Source organism: Echinops telfairi, unplaced genomic scaffold (assembly GCF_000313985.2).
Source record: "Echinops telfairi isolate 266 unplaced genomic scaffold, ASM31398v2 ScPeMD7_18;HRSCAF=68, whole genome shotgun sequence".
Classification (NCBI taxonomy): domain Eukaryota; kingdom Metazoa; phylum Chordata; class Mammalia; order Afrosoricida; family Tenrecidae; genus Echinops; species Echinops telfairi.
Genome location: NW_022103915.1, coordinates 30,349,797 through 30,368,451, shown reverse-complemented (window position 1 = coordinate 30,368,451; position 18,655 = coordinate 30,349,797). Strand labels below are relative to the sequence as shown.

The following is an 18,655-nucleotide window of genomic DNA, read 5'->3' as shown; positions in this document are numbered from 1 at the left end:
CAAAACCGGGGTGTGTGTGTGTGTCTAAAGACGACAGTTACACCGTTAAAGGTAGGTCTCTGCCGAGGAACACACCTATGTTCAGTGCTTGCTGTTCCCTTTCAGTGACCCTGCAAACCCAATTCAGACATGGAATGATTGTGTCCAGGGTCTCACCTGCTGCCCTCCTTCTACTCTCTTGTTTCGGAGTTGAGCAGAAATCTGGAGGTTTTCTTGCTGTAGCTTCTGTTGATCCGCCAGACACTTTAACACCAGACCCTGCAATCTCTCCACCTCCAGTTGTAGGGTGCTGCAGGCACAGGTCGGGGGGCTCAGTGGTGTTCCCTTCCCGGCACACGGTAGGGCAGGAGTCAGCCGGGGAGGCTGCAGGACAAGAGAGACCCATCACAGGAGGTCCTGCCCAGGCGCCACAGGTCCCCAACTCAGTCTTCCTTTACATCTACTCAAGTTGTACTTCTCAAGCAACAAGATCAAACATGAAGTATATACGTCAAAGAAACAGTACAGGGACTCGCTAACAGCATGGCATGATGGGGGCCCTCGGGGCCTCAGTCTACCGTCTACTAACAACAGCCACCATCGATTGTGGGGGCCTCTGCAGAAATGTTTCAAGTGCATTAATATCCTCTCATTGAAAATGTTGAAGCAGGAAAAAGCATAATTTAGTCAGAACAAGTCCTTCTGGTATGGTGGGGCCACTGTGTCCTTCTAACTGGAGTGAGGCACTGTGATCAGAAGGGTTAGTATCCCACAAACTGGACGGTTAAAGCGATTCTAGGTTTTAAATTCTGCACAGTTGCTTAAACAGAACAAGGTAATACTGCGTGGTTTAAACCAGATATGGTTGCATCCTTTCACCATGCCTACTCTGTACTCCGAAAGGCTGGACTCTATGAAGACGAATGCAGCATCGGACTGGACGGAGGATGCTTCTGATAACAACCTGTACCACGTAGATGACACACCCTGCTTGCTGCAAGCAAAGGGGACTCGATGGACTAGACCTCAACATAAAGAACACAACAGCTTCACAAAAGGACTAGCAAAAGCAACCTCATGATCAATGCAGAATGACAATGTCAACGATGTATTTTTATTTGGGTCCACAATCAAAAGCCATGGAAGCACCCGTCAAAAATCAATGAAATGTTGCATTGAAAAATCTGCTGCAAAAGACCTCTTTAAAGTATCAAGAAGTCAAAGGATTAACCTAAGCCACGGTCGTTTCCATCTCCTAGCATCACGCAGACTGGACAACGAGTAAAGGGGATGGGAGAAGGGCTGCGTTTGCAGGACGGTGTTGGCAAAGGGCCGCTGTGAGAGCACCAGTGGCTACCCGAAGAGGAAACACCTGCCTTGGAAGAAGTGAGGAAGGCGAGACTGTCTGACACCCTGTGGATCTGTTATCACAGGGACCAGTCCCTGAAGGACATAGAGGCGACGTGAAAGGGGAAGATCCTCAACAAGACGGACTGACACAGCGGCGACAACAATGAATCCAACTACAGCAACGACCGTGAGTCTAGTCCAGGACCAGGCCATGGTGGTCCTGCTGTACATGGGGTTGCTATGAGTTGGAAGAGTCAGTCCCTATGAGTACGATCTGATCCGACAGTACCTCACATCTGAGGAATTAATGCACTCACACTGAAGTTTCACAAGTTGTATGATCTCTTCCAGAAAGCTTTTCAACAACCCTAGTCTGGATCTTTCGCCCTTTTCCTAGTGCATTTTGCTTATAGCAGGGATTGGCAAATCCAGCTAGTGGGCCAAATCCAGCCTAGTGCCTGTTGTTATAAATATAACTTTGCGGGAACACAGGCAGCTTATTCATCACACATTACCTATGGCTGCTTCTGTGCTACAAGGGGCAAGCTGAGTGGCTGGAAAACAAGGCGTACATCTGCAAAACCAAAAATAATTACTGTGTGGCCTTTTACAGGGAATGTTTTATGACCCTAACTAATAGATTAATTGGCCGCCATTTGGTCTCTTTCAAGGCTAGGTGCACATGTGTCGTCGTTTCAGTAGGCTCAACGGGCATTACTGACCTATATGTAGTCTCCAATCTAATTTAGCCATGTCAAGCGTAGTCAATTGAACTTGGATTTTGGAATTTCAATCTTGGTACGTTTTAGGCAGAGGAAAAAGAATGACAACCCTCTGGTAACTAGCCTGTCAGAAAATACCTTTCCAAGTCAGCTCAAGTTAGCTTCGGGAGAGACCTTGACTACTACTGAACAGTCAATGCAGGGAAGCTGGAAGACCAAGGAACAACAAGAGCTGACAGCGAGGCCAGGAGAATGGGCCAGGCCCACAGACACTGTTTACCAAGATAGGGTTCAAAGACAAGCAGTTCAGTTACCCAGGCCACGACGGGAGGCTTGTGTTCTGAAGAAGCTTCGGAGGCCACTTTGAGTCCTTGCAGCTCTTCAAAGGGCAGGGTATCTTTCTCGGATTCTGAAAAGGCTGCACTCAGGGGGCAGGGGCTGTCAGGCATGGGGATGAATTCTGCGTTTTCCAGCTCCTGTGTGTGTATGAGAAAGAAGAATCTTAACCCTTCTGTTGGCAGCAATTGACTTCCTCCTGGGTTCCCTTCCCTCTCTTGCTATAGCTTTCACTGCCAGGCCGCCATCACCCTCTAGTGGACAGGACGCTGTGATGAACAGCATGCAGCTGCCTCTGCTTGTGGACAGCCTGCTCAATCTCCTTGGGGGAATTTGCGGATACAAATTCGAAGTCAAGAACCTGGCCTGGAGCATCGTCTAAGCACACTCAGGCTACAGATTCAGTGAGGCCCCTAAGGGCCAAGGCTGACATTTTAGATCGGCCCGGTTCCTCCTCCCATCTCCTCAATCACTGCCAAGTTTAATCTTTTTGGACAATCTTCTGAGGGGGTAAAATATAAGCGTTCATAAAGTGTAAGTGTTCACTGTAGAAAGTGAAAAAGTATAAATGGGCAAAGGAAGACAATGAAACCCACCAGAGACTCTCACACACAGATAACCTGTTAGGATCTTTAATATTCAACTGTGTAGACATGCTTGCATACCTTAATCTGACTTGCTTAGATACTCCAGCCTTTTCTGCTTATCAGTTTGTTGTGTACAACTTTTCATGTAAGTAATACACGCCAATGCTTCTACTGTCTGTACCTCAATTTCACAAAGCGTTTCCATGCCAGGCATTTCAAATGCCCCAATATTATATAAAATGCACTAAAACAAAACAACCCTAATAGCTTTATCATGCTCACATGCAGTACAAAAACTGCCTTCAAGGAAGGCTGTATTATTTAACATGCACTTAGGTGACAGAGGAAAAGGATTTTGTATTTCAGTTTGTTGGGGAGAAAAGGAAGGGTCACTGAAATCTTCCTAGCAGAAATCAGAAAGCCAAACATCTCCCATGAAGCAGTGGAAGAGGACATGAGAAGCAAGTGGTCCTGCCGGCTACAATGTGCCCTTCTCTCTACCAGAGCAATTACCTTTCGAAGCCAGCCAGGACAGGAGCTGCTGGCCCCACTGCTGATGCCCACAGCCTCAGTGGGACTGATGAAACCTTCCATTCCTCGGTCTGCTTCCATTGTTCCTCGGAAGCCCCCACTTGGATCAGGGGTTTCCGATTCTTGCCGGCTGTCCTCTTCCTCGACACCACTGCCACCAGTTCCTGGGCTGGAGCTCTGAGCCACTGACAAAGAGCACAGAAGTACAGAGCTTGGGAGATGTGGGGAAGTGAAATTTCTTAATATGGCTCACTTAGTCATGTCTGTAAAAGCCCCAGGGGGTGTAGTGGGTTATGAGTGGGGCTGCTAACTACAAGGTCAGTGGTTTTAAACCACCTGAGGCTCAGACGGAAAAAAGATGAGGCTTTCTACTCCCATAAAATGTCTCCGAAACCCACAAGGGGAATCTTCCTCTGTCCTAGAGGGTCGCTGTGAGTCTGAACTAACTTGAAGGCAGTGAGCTTATCCATGTCTCTGTAACTCCAACTAAATGATTCGGTGGGACTATGCAAATAGAGGGCACTGGTCAGTTCTGATGACCATTCCTCTGGGTTGAAGAGAGCCACTTCAGAAGCAAAGAGAGAAAATCCTGGGACCATCAAGGAAAAAGAACCATCAGTAAGGGATGTTTCAGATCTCTGTCTAAAGTAGCAGAGGCCAAGAGGCCAAGACCAGACACCAGAAGTCGAGACACAGACACAACGGAACAGTCACCATCCTCTAACCCAGTGGTTTTCAACCTGTGGGTCGCGACCCCTTGGGGGATGGGGTGGGGTGTAGAACGACCCTTTCACAGCAGACAGTGGTCACCGGATTCATAACAGTAGCAAAATTACAGTGATGAAGTAGCAACGAAAATAATTTTATGGTTGAGGGGTCAGCACAACATGAGGAACTGCAGGCAAGGGTCGCAGCATTAGGAAGGTTGAGAATCACTGCCCTAGAAAGTTTGGAAGGCAGATAAGATGGGGGAGCCATGGACGAAGTGGGAAGATTGCTTTTACATTGAAGAGATTGCAACCAGTGTCACAAAACTAAAGGTGCATAATCTGTTAAATGGAAAAAGAATTTACTCTGTAAACATTTCGGGTTATTTTAAAGGCATGCAGTCTGTTGCTGACTGCTCTTTTACTCTCTCCATTACAGAAATATTTGCAGATGTTCATGTTCAAGTCTGGATCAGGCTTTCAACTATTTCTTTTTGTGAAATTAATCTGTTTCTGTCCTGCTCAGCAGACAGTTTAAGAAGACAAAGTCTTTAACTGATTTGATTCAACAAAATATCAAAATATAGGTTCTGAAACAGCAAAGGCCTCTTGGGGTTGTAACAGAAACCAGAATGGAACACAGATTCAATTTCCTTGGATGGCCCCAAATAATAGAGAGCCACGAAGAAAACAATACAGGGACAATTACCAGAGCTGTGCCTGATTTTCTTAACAATGTTTAAAATTTAGCTGAGCTACTTCCAAAGGCCTACACTGAAGGACAATTTCTGTAGACTGGAATTCCCCTGGGAAAACCATGGGATGTAAAGGGTAGAGGAAACGCACAGAACCCTAGGATTAAACAAAACAAAAAAAAAGAGCAAGTCTCATTTCAGTGTTGGGCAAGCCACTAATGATTTCCACATGTCGGGAGGCACAGATGCACTTTCTTTCTGACCACAATGTCAAAGTCGTAACTGATTGTGAAACCCACCAAAATAAGACCATCCCTCTTAATCAGTGTGCGCCTCATGTCCCAAGACAGGGCCTGTTCTCTGAATTTTGGAGACTGTGGAGAATGCAGCTCACTTCAGGAAACCACTGGTCCCTGGGACAGGGCTACTCACCAGTTCCAATGGATAAGCCACTGCTATTGGAGCGGATGGTCTTAGAATTCAAGACTTTCTCTGAGGGGAAAAAAAAGTTCAATAGATAAGTACTATACACAGAAAAAAACAGCATAAGTGAGAAAATAGTCACAGAAGACAATATAGGAAATAAATGTTACCTCTGACTCTTAGAAATCAGGAACCTGGTGATACAGTGGGTTAAGTGCTGGGCTGCTAACCAGTCAGTGGGCTCCAACCTACCCATTGTTTCATGGGGGGAAATGGGGTGGTCCGCGTGTGTAAAAAACTGCAGCCTTGATCCCTTCAGGACCAGTACCTGAGAGTGGCAATACCGGGAAGTTGGAGAGAGGGTGAGGGGTGGAAAGGGGGAACCGATGACAAGGATCTACATATAACCTCCTTGCTGGGGGATGGACAATAAAAAAGTGGGTGAAGAGAGACGGACAGTGTAAGATATGACAAAATAATAATTTGTAAATTATCAAGGGTTCATGGGGGGGGGGATGAGGAGCTGATACCAAGGGCTCAAGTAGAAAGCAAATGTTTTGAGAATGATGATGGTAACAAATGTGCAGGTGTGCTTGACACAATGGATATATGTATGGACTGTGATAAGATTTGCATGAGCCCCCAATAAAATGATAAAAAAAAATAGGAACTGCAGCCTCAGAACCCTCCAGAGCAGTTCTACTCGGTTTTACAGGATGACTATATGGCAGGATTCAGCCTGACAGTAGTGGGCTTGCTCTGGTTTAAGAAGTTAGCATCATTGTCCAAGGATCACTGGCGACTCAAACTATATTCACTATCTAAAACACACATTTTTTATGGTGGCTGTTCATGGAAATCGCCTGGGAAGTGTCTCACTCTGCAGCCTCAGATTAAATTGATCAGAGGTTAGGTCTAAGCAGTGGGGTTTTAAAAAAACTCTCCAAGGAATTCTAATGCACAACCAAGGTTGAAGACCACTGACCTAAAAAAGAATGGATTTACAAACCCTTACAGAGTTCATAATATGTTCACAACAAGGACATTTTTATGAAGTCTTTATGATTTCAATTTTCTTTTTAAAAGGTGTTATTAGATGTTTTTAATAAAAGTGTGAAAGCAGACAGATAAATTAGGGGATGATAAGATACAATAAAGGTGGGTAGAGCTCAGGGTTATCATGCTGGAGAATGGTCAAGAGATGGCAGATAACTCTTCTGGAAATGACCATGTTGTTTTCTTTAAACTAGGTGTGGCAACCCTGAGCATCACCAGACTTACAGAAACAGTCTCTTTTCTTTAGGACACTCTGTTTCCAAGGATATGACCACCAGTACCTTGGGTGTGGGTCTATCCTCTGTGAAAGCCACCCCAATCCCATAGATAGCAAATCCTTACCAACAATGAGAATGGTGTGCCAGCCATGGCAAGACAGGTCTGGGACGTGATGGAGAGACCCAAAAATCGGCCGAGGCCACGAGGTACAGATATCAGAGCCATGCGGTCTCTCTGTGGGCGTCATTGCCAGACGGCCATTGCCACCATTGCCCCAGGCAAAAATGTGATTATCTAGAAAACAGAAGCAAAACATCTGGTAGTTTAAGAGGACAATGGCACCATACGTCCTTGTGGGCCATATCTCTGTGCCCCAAAGCCAGGGAAACTCATTACATACTGAACAAGGGAACACCTACATATTCTACCAGTCAGGAACTCCCGGTCCTTCCTGGGTCACCATCCGTCCTTCCCTCTACTTACAAGCCATTCTTGGCCCCTTCTTCCACAAACATTTACTAGACATCTACTTCATGACAGGCACTAGTCACGGTGGTACTGGGGCTAGAGCAGCAAACAAAACAAAGTCCCTGCCCTTAGGGAACTGACATTCTAGGGAAGGAAACGGAATACAGAAATAAATAAATAGCTATTCACTCAGGTGGAGATGGTGCTACAAAGAAAGCTCTCCAGGGAGAGGAAAGGCTAAGTCCAAATCCCATGCATTCATCATGAGTCTCAGGAATAAGGAGGCCTCTGCAGATGGAGAGAAGGGAGTGGTGGCAGTAGTAGAAGAGATCAGGAGATGGCTGAATCCTCGTATACAGGCCCATGCAGGCCACGGTCATGGTTTTGGTCTTGAGGGTTCAGATAGGAAACCATCAGAGGTTTTGCAGAGTCCCTATTTAAAAGGCTCCCTCAGGCTGCCAAGTCAAGAAAGAGCCAAAGGCAGGGGGAACAAAGGTGGAATCAGAGGGACCAGTTGAGGCAAACACGGCAGTAGTTAAGGGGACCTCAATCAGCTGTTGTGATGAAGATAGTGAAAAGTGCTTGGACATAATCCCAAGATAACCAACAGGATTTGCTGTTGGACAGAAAGGGGAGTGTAGGATGGAGTGCTATTGACTGAGATGGGAAGGCCATAGGAGAAACGAGTGTGGGCAGAAAACCACAAGCCGATTTTGGATATACTGTTAGTTTGAAAGGCCTCTAACTTCTATCTAAACAGGACATGTTAGAATGACAAAGGGGTGCTATTAACAATTAAGCCAAGTAACAAGCATGAATCAGGACTAACTGGCGTAAACTAAGCAATGACAGTCTCCTACCTTTAGACAGCCAAATCATGGAGTTGTTTTATAAGTGAGTCTAGAGGTCAGGGGAGGAGAGCAGTGGTGCTGCAAACTGTCCAGAGAGGATTTAAGGAAGGGATCACTTAGGGGAGTGGCTCTCAACTGCAGGTTGCGACCCCTTTTGGAGTGGTCAAATGACCCTTTCACAGGGGTTGCCTGATTCCTAACAGTAGCAAAATGACAGTGATAGAGTAGCAATGAAAATAATTTTATGGGCATTTTTTCCTCATGTCACCATGACATGAGGAACTGCATGAAAGGGCTGCGGCATTAGGAAGGTTGAGAACCACTGATTTAAGGGGTGACATTAGAGAGTGGAGCTAGGGGTACTCCTAAACCCACAGGGGCTGGATGGTGCTCTCATGAGTGGAGACACACTGCCAGTGGTGGCTGTCAGTTCTGACTCGGCGTGACCCCTCGTCCAACAGAAGGCCCCACTGCCTGGTCCTGTGCCATCCTCACTCGTGCTGCCATTTCAGCCTAGTGCTGCAGTCACTGTGTCAATCCAGCTCCCTGAACGGCTTCAGCTTCCTCTTTTTCTCTGCCCCGCTGCTTGACCAAGCACAATGTCCTTCCTAACAACACAGTCAAAGGACAGGGGCAGCCTCATTTCTAAGGAGCACCCTAGCCGTGCTTCCTCCGAGGCAGACCTGTCTGTGCTCTGGCCGTGCATGGTGCTTTCAGTAGTTTTACCAGCACTCAATTCAAATGCATGGATTTCCACCAGCCTTTCTTATTCATCTCACAACATATGAGGTGACTGAAGATACCACGGCTTGGGTCGGCTGCACCTTAGCTCTCAAAGTGACAGCTTTATTTCTGAACACTTTAAAAAGGTCGTTGTGAAACCGATGTGTCCAGTGCAGAACTGCCTGTTCCAGTCTGTTTATGCACATGCACATACAAATAGACTGGGGCTTCCTGAGACTCATCCCTATTCGTGAGCACTCAGTTTATGCTCGCTGCAGGCAGGCAGGAGATGGTTCTGAGGAGTGCAGGAACACACAGGAGGCAATATGCCCCGTCTCTGAATGACATACTCTGAGGTTTCTCTCAAAAGCACAGGGGTTATGTGTAAGAAACATTACTGCTTAGAGGGCCTGTCAGAAGACCTACCACACTAAATGGAAAGGCAGTGACACCCTGACCCTGTCTTTCTAGGTACTGCTTCACTTGGTCTAGTCTGTCCTGAATCATTTGCTTTTTTCAGCTCCTTGTTTGGGGGCTTGCAGTGAGGGCTAGAATGCAACTCTGGAAGCTTGTTCACCACTTCTATCTGGGAGCAGTGCAGGTATCTGACACTATCTAGGGCACCCTCACGTGTACACAGCAGGAGCACAGCAGACAGACATCTGAGTGTGGGCATAAACCAAATTAAGAAAAGCAAAGCTGAAAGGAGCCAGATAACAAGATGCAAGGAGATTTATTGTTTAACAACCACAAGAAAAAATGGCTACTCCAAACCAAAGCCTTCTGGAGAGGCAAGAAGAGAGAAAAGAGGTGAGTGATAAAAGCAGAAGAGAGAGAAGAAAGCACAGGCCAGCACAAGAGGCAGCAGAACTGAGAGGTGGAGGCAGGCCTAGGATGGGCGCTAGACGAAGGGACAATTGTGAGGGGGAGAGAAGAAAACCCAGCAGACAAATGAGAAACTGGAAAGATCCGGCCCTTCAAGCCTCCACCGCCCTCAGGCCAGCCCTGTAGTGCAACCAAGTATGATCCTTCCAGGCTCAGTTCACATTTACGGAGGCAAATTTGGTGCTGGGGAAAGGTATATACACGTTATATCTACCAATTCTTGAAGCATAAATGTTAAAGTTAATATTTAAAAAGTAGAGACTCAATGTTAACTTAGTCGTTATCTGACTCTAAAAGAGTACATGATGATGTGGCTCTACAACACACCCACCACCTTTTCCTTTGGGGGGACGAGCGGGGCTCATAGACTCACCATCAGTGGCAGCAATGGTAAACTCATCGCCGCAGGAGACCCTGATCACTTGCTTCCCACCTAAGGGTCCCCCCAACAGGTTAATTCCTAGACGCTTCTTATAATTCCCAACTCCCAGCTGCCCACACTTGTTGCTGCCGAAGGTTAGCAGCCGGCCTCGTTCTGTGGGAGAAGCAGAAACAGGCATAAGATGGTCAAGAGATGGAAAACACAGCCAACACAGAGTTGTAAAAACTCAGCTCTGATTGCTGAGCGTGCAAACATAAAACTAGCCAGCTTACCCTGAACCAAATAAGGACCAATTGGAGCCAACACCCATGGGTGATGAGTTGATTAGGATTCCAAGTGGGCTAACGGACCCAACAAGAGGCTTAACATTGTCATCTCTATTTCATTTCACTTTAGAAAAGTGCTCTTAGAGCACTTACAGACAGTTCTAATTCTGGAATTATAGTTGTAATAGTCTCATTAAGGGTATATTTATTATGCACTTACAAAGTTATCAACAAAACATACTTGAATACCTCTTTTATTAATGAGCTAATAATACTGGATGCTAGGGGAAAACTGGGAAAATATACGAAGGGGCTTTACACAGTTCATGGAAATGGAATTCCAGTTTCCCATGAACTACTTCTGGAAGGTCCCTCATGTACACAGTTGTCTGTTCCCATAAAGATGTACAGTCTCAAAAACCCTATGTATAAGGTCACGATGAGTCAGAATCGACTGGCTAGCAATGGGGCTGGTTTGAGTCATACACATAAAAGAAAAGACTGGGCTACCTTAGGGCACGTGCACATGGCTGTAAATCAACTCACCATCAATAGCAGCTGTGTGAGTCTTGCCTGGAGCAATGGTTCTGATCTTATAAAAGGACAACTGTTTGGCCAAGGTAAAGGAGGTTGTGTAGGGAACTTCATGGTATGCCTGTTAACAAGGCAAAACACACCAAAAATTATGTAAAATATGGAGGTGTAATAGAGCTGGGAAAGGGTCGAGGTGAAATAGAACAGATTTGCACAACTGGTAACCAGGGGGTTAAGTGGCATATAAAGTGGAACTTTCTGGCAATAAAAGCTCTAGATTCTGAATTAGGACATGCAAATCATGAACACAGCATCCCAGAAGGTATTTATGTCAGGACAGACGCACTGACATTTGTCTTAGTTATGTACTCTGTATACCTAACAAAGACGTACTGAGCATTCCCTCCAGCCCACAAAGCAGTCAGTGAACGTGACCTAATTTCATCTACAGGGCAGTGTTCCTGAACTTGCTGAGACCCATGCTGCCTTTAGGGAAGCACAAAAAGCCCATCCTCAAACCCAACGTTATGACAAAACACAAATCAAGAAACATTAATTTGGAATATGTCTTTTTTAAACTACAGACACCCTCCCCAGTCTTTACACTGAATTCACACTCAAGTCTCCCAACTGAGAACCACTATGTCCGAGATTGCTTAAAAGCTTTTATTTTTTTCATCGAGTCAGGAGACTGGCCTTTTACTTGATTTTTTAAAAACAGCAAAAGGGAATAAGACGTATGTATTATCACTGGTGAATTTCATGCAAGTCTTTGAACTGGTTCGTTTCTATAGGACCACAGGCAATTCTTATGTGTACATTTTAAAAATAGAGATTCTGATTTACTGTATTTAGATTTGAATTGAAAAATCGCAGCAAGAGGACAAATTGAAACTGGTTCGAAACCCTGATTTCATGACATCCTTCAAAGGGAAGAAAAAGAATTTTATTTAAGAAACCTGCACAGGGTCAGTGTTTTGAGAGAGAAAAAAAAAATCTTCAAGGCAGTGATGCACAGCAGTAGGCTTCTTTCCGTAACACGGCCTTGTGCCTACTTCAATAAGGCAGACCAGATCACTGTTTTCTAACATTTACTGAGCTCTACCTAGCATACTGTAATACCGTATAGCCTGATAAAATTTGCTGTAAAACCACCACTTATGTCAAGATAAAGACCACTCTCGTCAAGACATAAGGATACCTCCCACCTTGTCTGTTACACCTATCCTCCTCTCCCCAGAGATTACTGTCATCCTGGTTTCTGCCATCAGTTCATTCTGCCTGTTCTTAAACTTCATGTCAATGTACACTCTGATGGCTGCCTTCTTTTGCTGAACATAATATCTGTGAGATTATGAATTATTCGTTATTCAAATTAAATGACTGTCAGCCAATACTAGCATTCGATAACACTGTGGCCAGGGCACCAGAGGGTATGTATGCTCACTTCATGGTTGATGATCCCGGACATACACTGATTCAGGCCCAGTTTGTTGAACTCATTGAGCCCACAGGCCAGCACTTTGCCTGACTGGGTCAGCAGAAATGTCCCATCACAGCCACACTGGACTGAGACAATAATCAAAGCCTTGGGAACTTCTACCTGCAAGGTAAAACCAAAACAAACAAACAAACAAACAAACAAACAGGGAAAACAACTCTTAAGAATACGCAGCTTGAATTAGGGAAAGGAAAACAAAAGACCACCTCAAATACTTTCAACAGGGCATGGTACCTTCAGTAGATCACAGAGACAGAGAAGTAAGGGTCACACTATTCATTTCTGATTTGCCCAGCAACTCAGAAGCTATTATTTTCAACCAAGAGCTCATGTTTTAAAACGTAAAGTCAGAGAAGGCAGTCCCAGCTGACTCAATGGATAGCCCCTGCTGAAAGTCTATTGCAGTCACAGATCTTACTTTGGGAGACTTCTCAAAGCAGTTGGGAAAGAGGCAGCTAATTAACTGCCGATCTTGTCTCCTGAGATCAAAGGCTCCACAGCAGCTATCACGACTCAGTAACTCTGTGGGGCCCCCTTCTGGCCACTTTGTGAGCTGACAGCACTGAGGCAGCAGCTCCTCTGCAGGCAATTAGCAGGACTGGATGGAGGGTGGTGGGAGGAGACAAATGTGGGAAACTAACACTGAGGAAAATATGAGGAGGACTATATTCCCCAATCTAACTGAGGGAATCTGGAAAGCTAGTGTTCCATGGTAGGAAAGCCTCCACTTTGGTTAAGTTAAAGTCCAAGTACATTATCCTGCTTTAAATATCGTTCCCACAGATCCTACCCTAACAGCTATGCTATGCGGCCTTAAAGTAAGCACATGGTTGATTTTTATCTCCCTACAGAAACAGACATCCTGTTGCTATCTCTGCGGCCGTGTACCCCTCGTACCTCCCCAATGCAAGTATTAGGTTTCCTCACCTGTGAGCTCAGGGACCTTACCTAGATGCCACCCACCTGGACATATGTAACAACTGGATAGACATGTCTTATGACTACTTATAAATGTCCCAAGATCGTAAAGCAGCTCTCTTCTCCCAACTCCATGGGGCTGAGCATGCTACCATAAAATGTGTCTGACTCTTTTATTTTACTCTCTCTTCTATCTTTCCTATTCTCTATGACTTTACTATAATCTTTTTATATTTAACCGTACAATTGCACCTACTGGCCCTTCGGTTATTAGAAGCTGGTTTCCTTTAACAGCTGGCGCCCAACATGGGGCATGAACCCACGACCCTGGATTAAGAGTCCCATACTCTACTGACTGAGCGAGGAGGAAAAGATAGTTATCTGCGAAATATGACAATGGAAAGGCTTAGATCCTATTGAAGGTAACCCTACCCTCCACATATATGTAGTTTCGTGTTTGAAATGTAGGTGAAAATTGCTTATGTAAATGATATAGATCAGGTGTCAAACTTAATTAAAATGCGGGCTATTTGGTGCAACAGACAAAATTCACGCAGGCACAATACATTTACAAATTTTGTTAAATTTATATTTTGAAGTGAGGATTCAGGAATGTGGATAGGATATTTAAAACACTAATTCTTTTATATAAACATTTGTTTTAGTAAAAAAAGAGAAATATTTAATGTATTTATAAAACTAAAATTCTTTCTTTTATACAAAACTTGCCAGCGCTGGTTTCCTCCTACTAGTTTTCACTTATCTCTTATATTGTAATTGGAAAATATAACAAAGTAACTGATAAAAAACACAAAATGTTGGACTGCTGACAAATGTGATGCACAATCATAATGACTTCCCTCTAAAAATGTTAACTAGCGCAGCCGTTAGGTATGATTCATAACAGCACAACCCAGAGTGCTCTAACCTTTTTGCTATTGGGATCTGTTTACATGACATGACACTGAGTGTGGCAGACATATCGCTTCCAAATGTCGCCGGCGTTTATACATGTCCACAGGCCCCCAGGAAAGGCCCTGGGCCACGTGTATACTCGTCTTCAGTAGCTAAAGGGTTACCAAGGGAATATTGTGTGTACGTTATTGCCTCGATCTCCCCTAAGCACTATTTTCTTCATAACAATTTTTTCTTTTATTTCAGAGCAGGGGTGCCGCATGTGGCCCTCGGGCCACCAGTTTGACACCCTTGATATCGATGATTACCCTCCCCTCTATGGGAAAGCCTACACTCTCAAGTGGGTGTGAGGCAGAAGAGGTGACTGCTCTTCTCTCAGTGGGCTCAGCATCCATGTTACCCTTTCATCCTGTGTGACTTTTAAGCACAGCTACTTCATTCTGCGTTCAACTGAGGCAGCAGCATGGGGTACAGCTGCGTGGGTTAAGAGAGTATACTGCTTTCCAACGTGCTCTTAAAAGAATTTCTCATCAGCTACTGGTTACCTTTTCTGCAGCACAGGCTACTTCAGTGCTTGTCCCTGAATAAGATGTGACTACAGTACCGCCGTGGCTATATCCTTTTTCTATAGATGTTCTATGATTTAGCCGTAGGTTATGATCATATATCATAAACCAGGAAACCTGAATTGCCAGTCTCACAGACAGGAAATATTTCAGAAGTAAATATTTGATACGAGGATTCAGGGAAAGAGGACCAGATTACTCAGGTGACCTGAATGGTGCTGCTTCTGATTTTACCTTCTGTGGTGTGTAATAATCCTCTTCTGAATCCAAACCCAGTCGCCCTGGGACATACAGAAGAAAGATAATCATTATAATAAGGGCCTTCCTCCCACTGAAACTGTTTTTAAGCGTCTCTTAACCTCCTTGGCGGTAATCCCGAGAGTGGCTCGGAATAAACGTTAACTGTCAGAAGCGGTAACCCAGAGCCACACTCAGGATTACACTGCAGAGAAGTCCCTTAACAAAATTACGGACATAATTAGACCGCCAGGAGGGTTAATTTGCACTCTTTGAGTAGAGGGTGCCCGCTGTGTTTGGATGCATACCAGCTGGAAGTCAGGGTGAACCTGGGAGTGAGGGACAGAGACAAGGCTGCACCTACCATACTCGCCGCAGCCCCAAGAATAGACTTCCTTGTTTCTTGTCAAGACCACTACGTGGTTATCTCCACAGGAGACCTGCTCCACTGGATTAGTGAGGAAGCAGCTCAGCTGCATAGGTTCTAGCACCTCAGGTCCAGCAACCTTGTCCACCCCCATGCAGCCATAATAATCTGATCCAAAGGCATAAAGCTGGCCTTCGTCTGCAAAGGAAAGAAAAGAGAACCCATCAAAGGACTGGTTGCTTCTGTCCACTCAGAAAGCCGGGCAGAGCTGGAACAAGGCCTCCCTCACACGAGAAGACTGCATCCAGGAACCCTAAGGGCAGACTGCAACTCGGAAGCTGATGATATCTAGGGAGCCTGGGCTACTATCTCAGTAACAGGCTTTTTTGTTTTGTGTTTTGAAACTGTAGTAGCATTCTATCAAATGGCTTCCATGTTTACTAGGGCTTTTCTCTGTTTTATAGATACACACACACAAAGTAAGGAATCATACAGCAAGTATTGACAAGAAGGTTCAATCTAGATTTTGGATTGATTCTGGATTTTGTGTCATTCACAGCCTGACTAGGCAGTGAGATTCTGATAAGTTCCTCATATTTCCTGATTCTGCCTCATCTCTGTTACCCACTGGCCTTCTCCTTGCTCGTAACTCCCTACAACTCCAGCTGATATTAATATGTACATCAATGTCTTTTGGTTCTATGAATGTTGCCTCTTTTGTAAAACCCCAACCGAAGCTGCCCTGCACTGTACACAGCATCCCACCTCTGATGAACCTCCTGCTTACCAGTCACACAGACAGTGAAGTCATCCCCACAGGACACCTGGTGGATAGCTTTGCCTTGCAACTTCTCCACATGCTTCGGCTGTCGATAGGAGGCCTTGTCTCCATGGCCCAGCTGACCGTGGAGTTTGGTGCCCCCTTGCATGTTCTGTGAAATGCAAGTATCATAGGAAGCTTTACCTTAAATCTTTCACGTAAAACCTAATATTTAAGATAACTCCTCATGGAGAAAAGCAATACAGGTGTCCCTACTGCCACAAACTAACATCTTCCTATGAAGCCCCTCTTATGCGGAAATTGGGCAAAGAGAAAAAAGCAACGAGTATTGATTTATATGAGGATTCTCAGACCCCATAAGAAACCTAGCCAATAAACCCTAAACTAATACCAGCATCTAGTGTTCACAGACACAGCTCAAAGCGATGGTGGCTAGCTGCTGAGTGCAGTTCTGGGGAAGGAGCTTGGCGGCGGCCTCTCTGCTGAGAAACACGGGCTGAATGCTAGGTATCTCTCCAGATTTCCTACAATCAGTGAAAATACGTACTAATGCAGGTCTTTGGTAAGAGTGAAGTAGTGTGAAATGAACTTTCAACAAGTGTAAAATCTTTAAAATGCAGAATTAAAAAAACAGCCTGAAGTTTAAAATTTTAGGAAAAAATGGGTAAGGGGATTAACCATTCGAGTGGTAGGTCGTATAAAATCCCTACCAACAGGTAAAGACAGTGATAAAAGTCTATCCAGATTGGTGTCTTTCAGTCCTCAAAGGACACAGTCCTAATTCTGTTTTCCTCCTTCCAGTCAAAGGTAAACTAGCTGTTTGACTCTGGGTCAAGGGAAAAAGACCTTTGTAGAGTCTCAAGGAATCGAGCCTCTAGGGAAACTCTTACTAGAAGTTTTAAATTTTGGCCAGTTTCCTTGAACCATGGAGATAGTGCACTAGAGCACTGAGAACTGTCCTAAAAGGCCGTCTCAACAATTTTGTAGAGGTAATGTTTTTCCATTCCACCCAAGCCCTCACCGAAATGTTTCTTAGGCATTCATTCAAATGTACTTCGGTAGCCCCTGTCAGGAGTTAGTTTTAAAGGATGAAGTTTTAGAAATAACAAGTCAACAGTCTATGTTCTTCCATTCAGTAATCAGGTAAGAAGTACCCACCCTGTCACACCCGGGTGACATAAAAGCAGTGCATAAAACAAGTACAGCTCAGAGCCCAGCCCCTCAAAAAGGTATCTGAAACCGCCTGGCACAAAGAGCTCTCTCAGAGAGGAGCGAGAAGAACCAACGGCCTCAGGAAAGGCCAGGCAGAGGAAAAAGCATGCGAAGGCCCTGCCAGAGTCAGAGGAGCCAAGAGAACCTGCCATCAGGGAAGCCAAAGCTAACGGGAGAGAGCGGTCAGCTATGTCAAACGCTGTGGAGGGCAGGCAAGGTCAAGACTGAAAACAATTTGTTTTGCTTCATCGATTTATGAGCCACTGAAAAACCCACTGCTGTTGAGTCTATTCCAATGCATGGCGACCTTATACAGCAGCGTGCAACTGCGCCATCCGGTTTCCAAGACTAGAAATCTTTATGATCTGCGGTTAGTACTCCAATGCTTAACCCTTGGTGCCACCGAGCCCTTATGCCTTTACTGGAGCCCAGTTCAATGAGAGGGTAGGAACAGAAGCTGCACTGTCGGTAAGTGGAGAGAGTAGCCGAGAAGGAAATGGACGGTGAGAACAGGGAGTGTCTCGAAGGTGAGAGCACATGGACTCCAGGGAAGAACAAGGCTGAGTACGGTTTCCTAAGTGAGAGGACTGAGTAAGTTTAAATGCAAATGAAAAGGAGTGAGCAAAGAGACAGATGAAGACAGGTTAACAAAGGAGAGGCTAAAATTGATCAAACAAGGCCTCTAAAAAGTCCTGGGGGCAAGGGACTGGTTTGTCCCAGACAGAAAACAAGAACAGACTGATGTGTATATGGGGCTTTCCACAAACTAGTACCACCTCGTAGGGAGTCCAAGGCTGCAAATCTGTCCCAAAGCAGACGGTCCTCTCTCCCAAAAAGACTGCTCTCTCCAGGAGCAACCAGTAGGTTCAAACTGCAGAACTCACTGTTAGCAGCCAAGTACTTTAATCCTTGTACCATGCTTTGCATATAGGCTGAGGTACAAAACTGAGGGAAAGTATTTTAATGGTGTCCATTTTGAATTGAGGAGAAGGCGAGGCCAAATGCATAAGTAAATGAAGAAGTAAGGGGGTGGTTGAATGGAATAGGTTTACAATGGTTGAGGAGTCTGGCAGAAAGTGGATTAGAGAAGCAATAGTGTTCTCTCTTGAACAAGGAAAACCTACAGACGTGTATACAGGCCCGAGACTGTCTCCTAGGAAAGGCCTGCTTGCAAGGTTGACCCTTGACTGGTGGCTGTCCCGTAGGGGAAAGATGTGGCAGTAGGCGTCTATTAAGATTCACAGCCTTGGAGACGAGACCCACAGGGGGCAGTTCTGCCCTGTCCATTAGGGTTGCTGGATATCAGAATCAACTTAACAGCAGCTGCTTTTAATTTTTCGGTTTTTTAAATATGAGCCAGCCACTAGGAATACACCAGTAACTCAAACAAACAAATCTCTGCTCTCCTAAGTGCTGACATTCCATTTCCTGAGACTACGACTCA

The 18,655-nt window shown here is 45.1% G+C and overlaps 1 protein-coding gene across 1 annotated transcript in view; it reads right to left on the bottom strand.

Annotated features, from left to right (window-relative positions):
• Positions 1–18,655, bottom strand: part of NEK9 (NIMA related kinase 9) — a 35,942-nt gene that overhangs the window by 3,953 nt on the left and 13,334 nt on the right. Inside the window, exons 10-20 of the mRNA XM_030885057.2 lie at positions 16,006–16,150; positions 15,216–15,416; positions 14,849–14,895; positions 12,162–12,317; positions 10,727–10,835; positions 9,906–10,067; positions 6,729–6,899; positions 5,340–5,399; positions 3,488–3,690; positions 2,366–2,527; positions 157–363 (exon numbers count right to left, since the gene is read on the bottom strand). Coding sequence (XP_030740917.1) covers positions 157–363; positions 2,366–2,527; positions 3,488–3,690; positions 5,340–5,399; positions 6,729–6,899; positions 9,906–10,067; positions 10,727–10,835; positions 12,162–12,317; positions 14,849–14,895; positions 15,216–15,416; positions 16,006–16,150 — 1,623 coding nt within the window. The remainder of the gene's footprint in view (positions 1–156; positions 364–2,365; positions 2,528–3,487; positions 3,691–5,339; positions 5,400–6,728; positions 6,900–9,905; positions 10,068–10,726; positions 10,836–12,161; positions 12,318–14,848; positions 14,896–15,215; positions 15,417–16,005; positions 16,151–18,655) is intronic.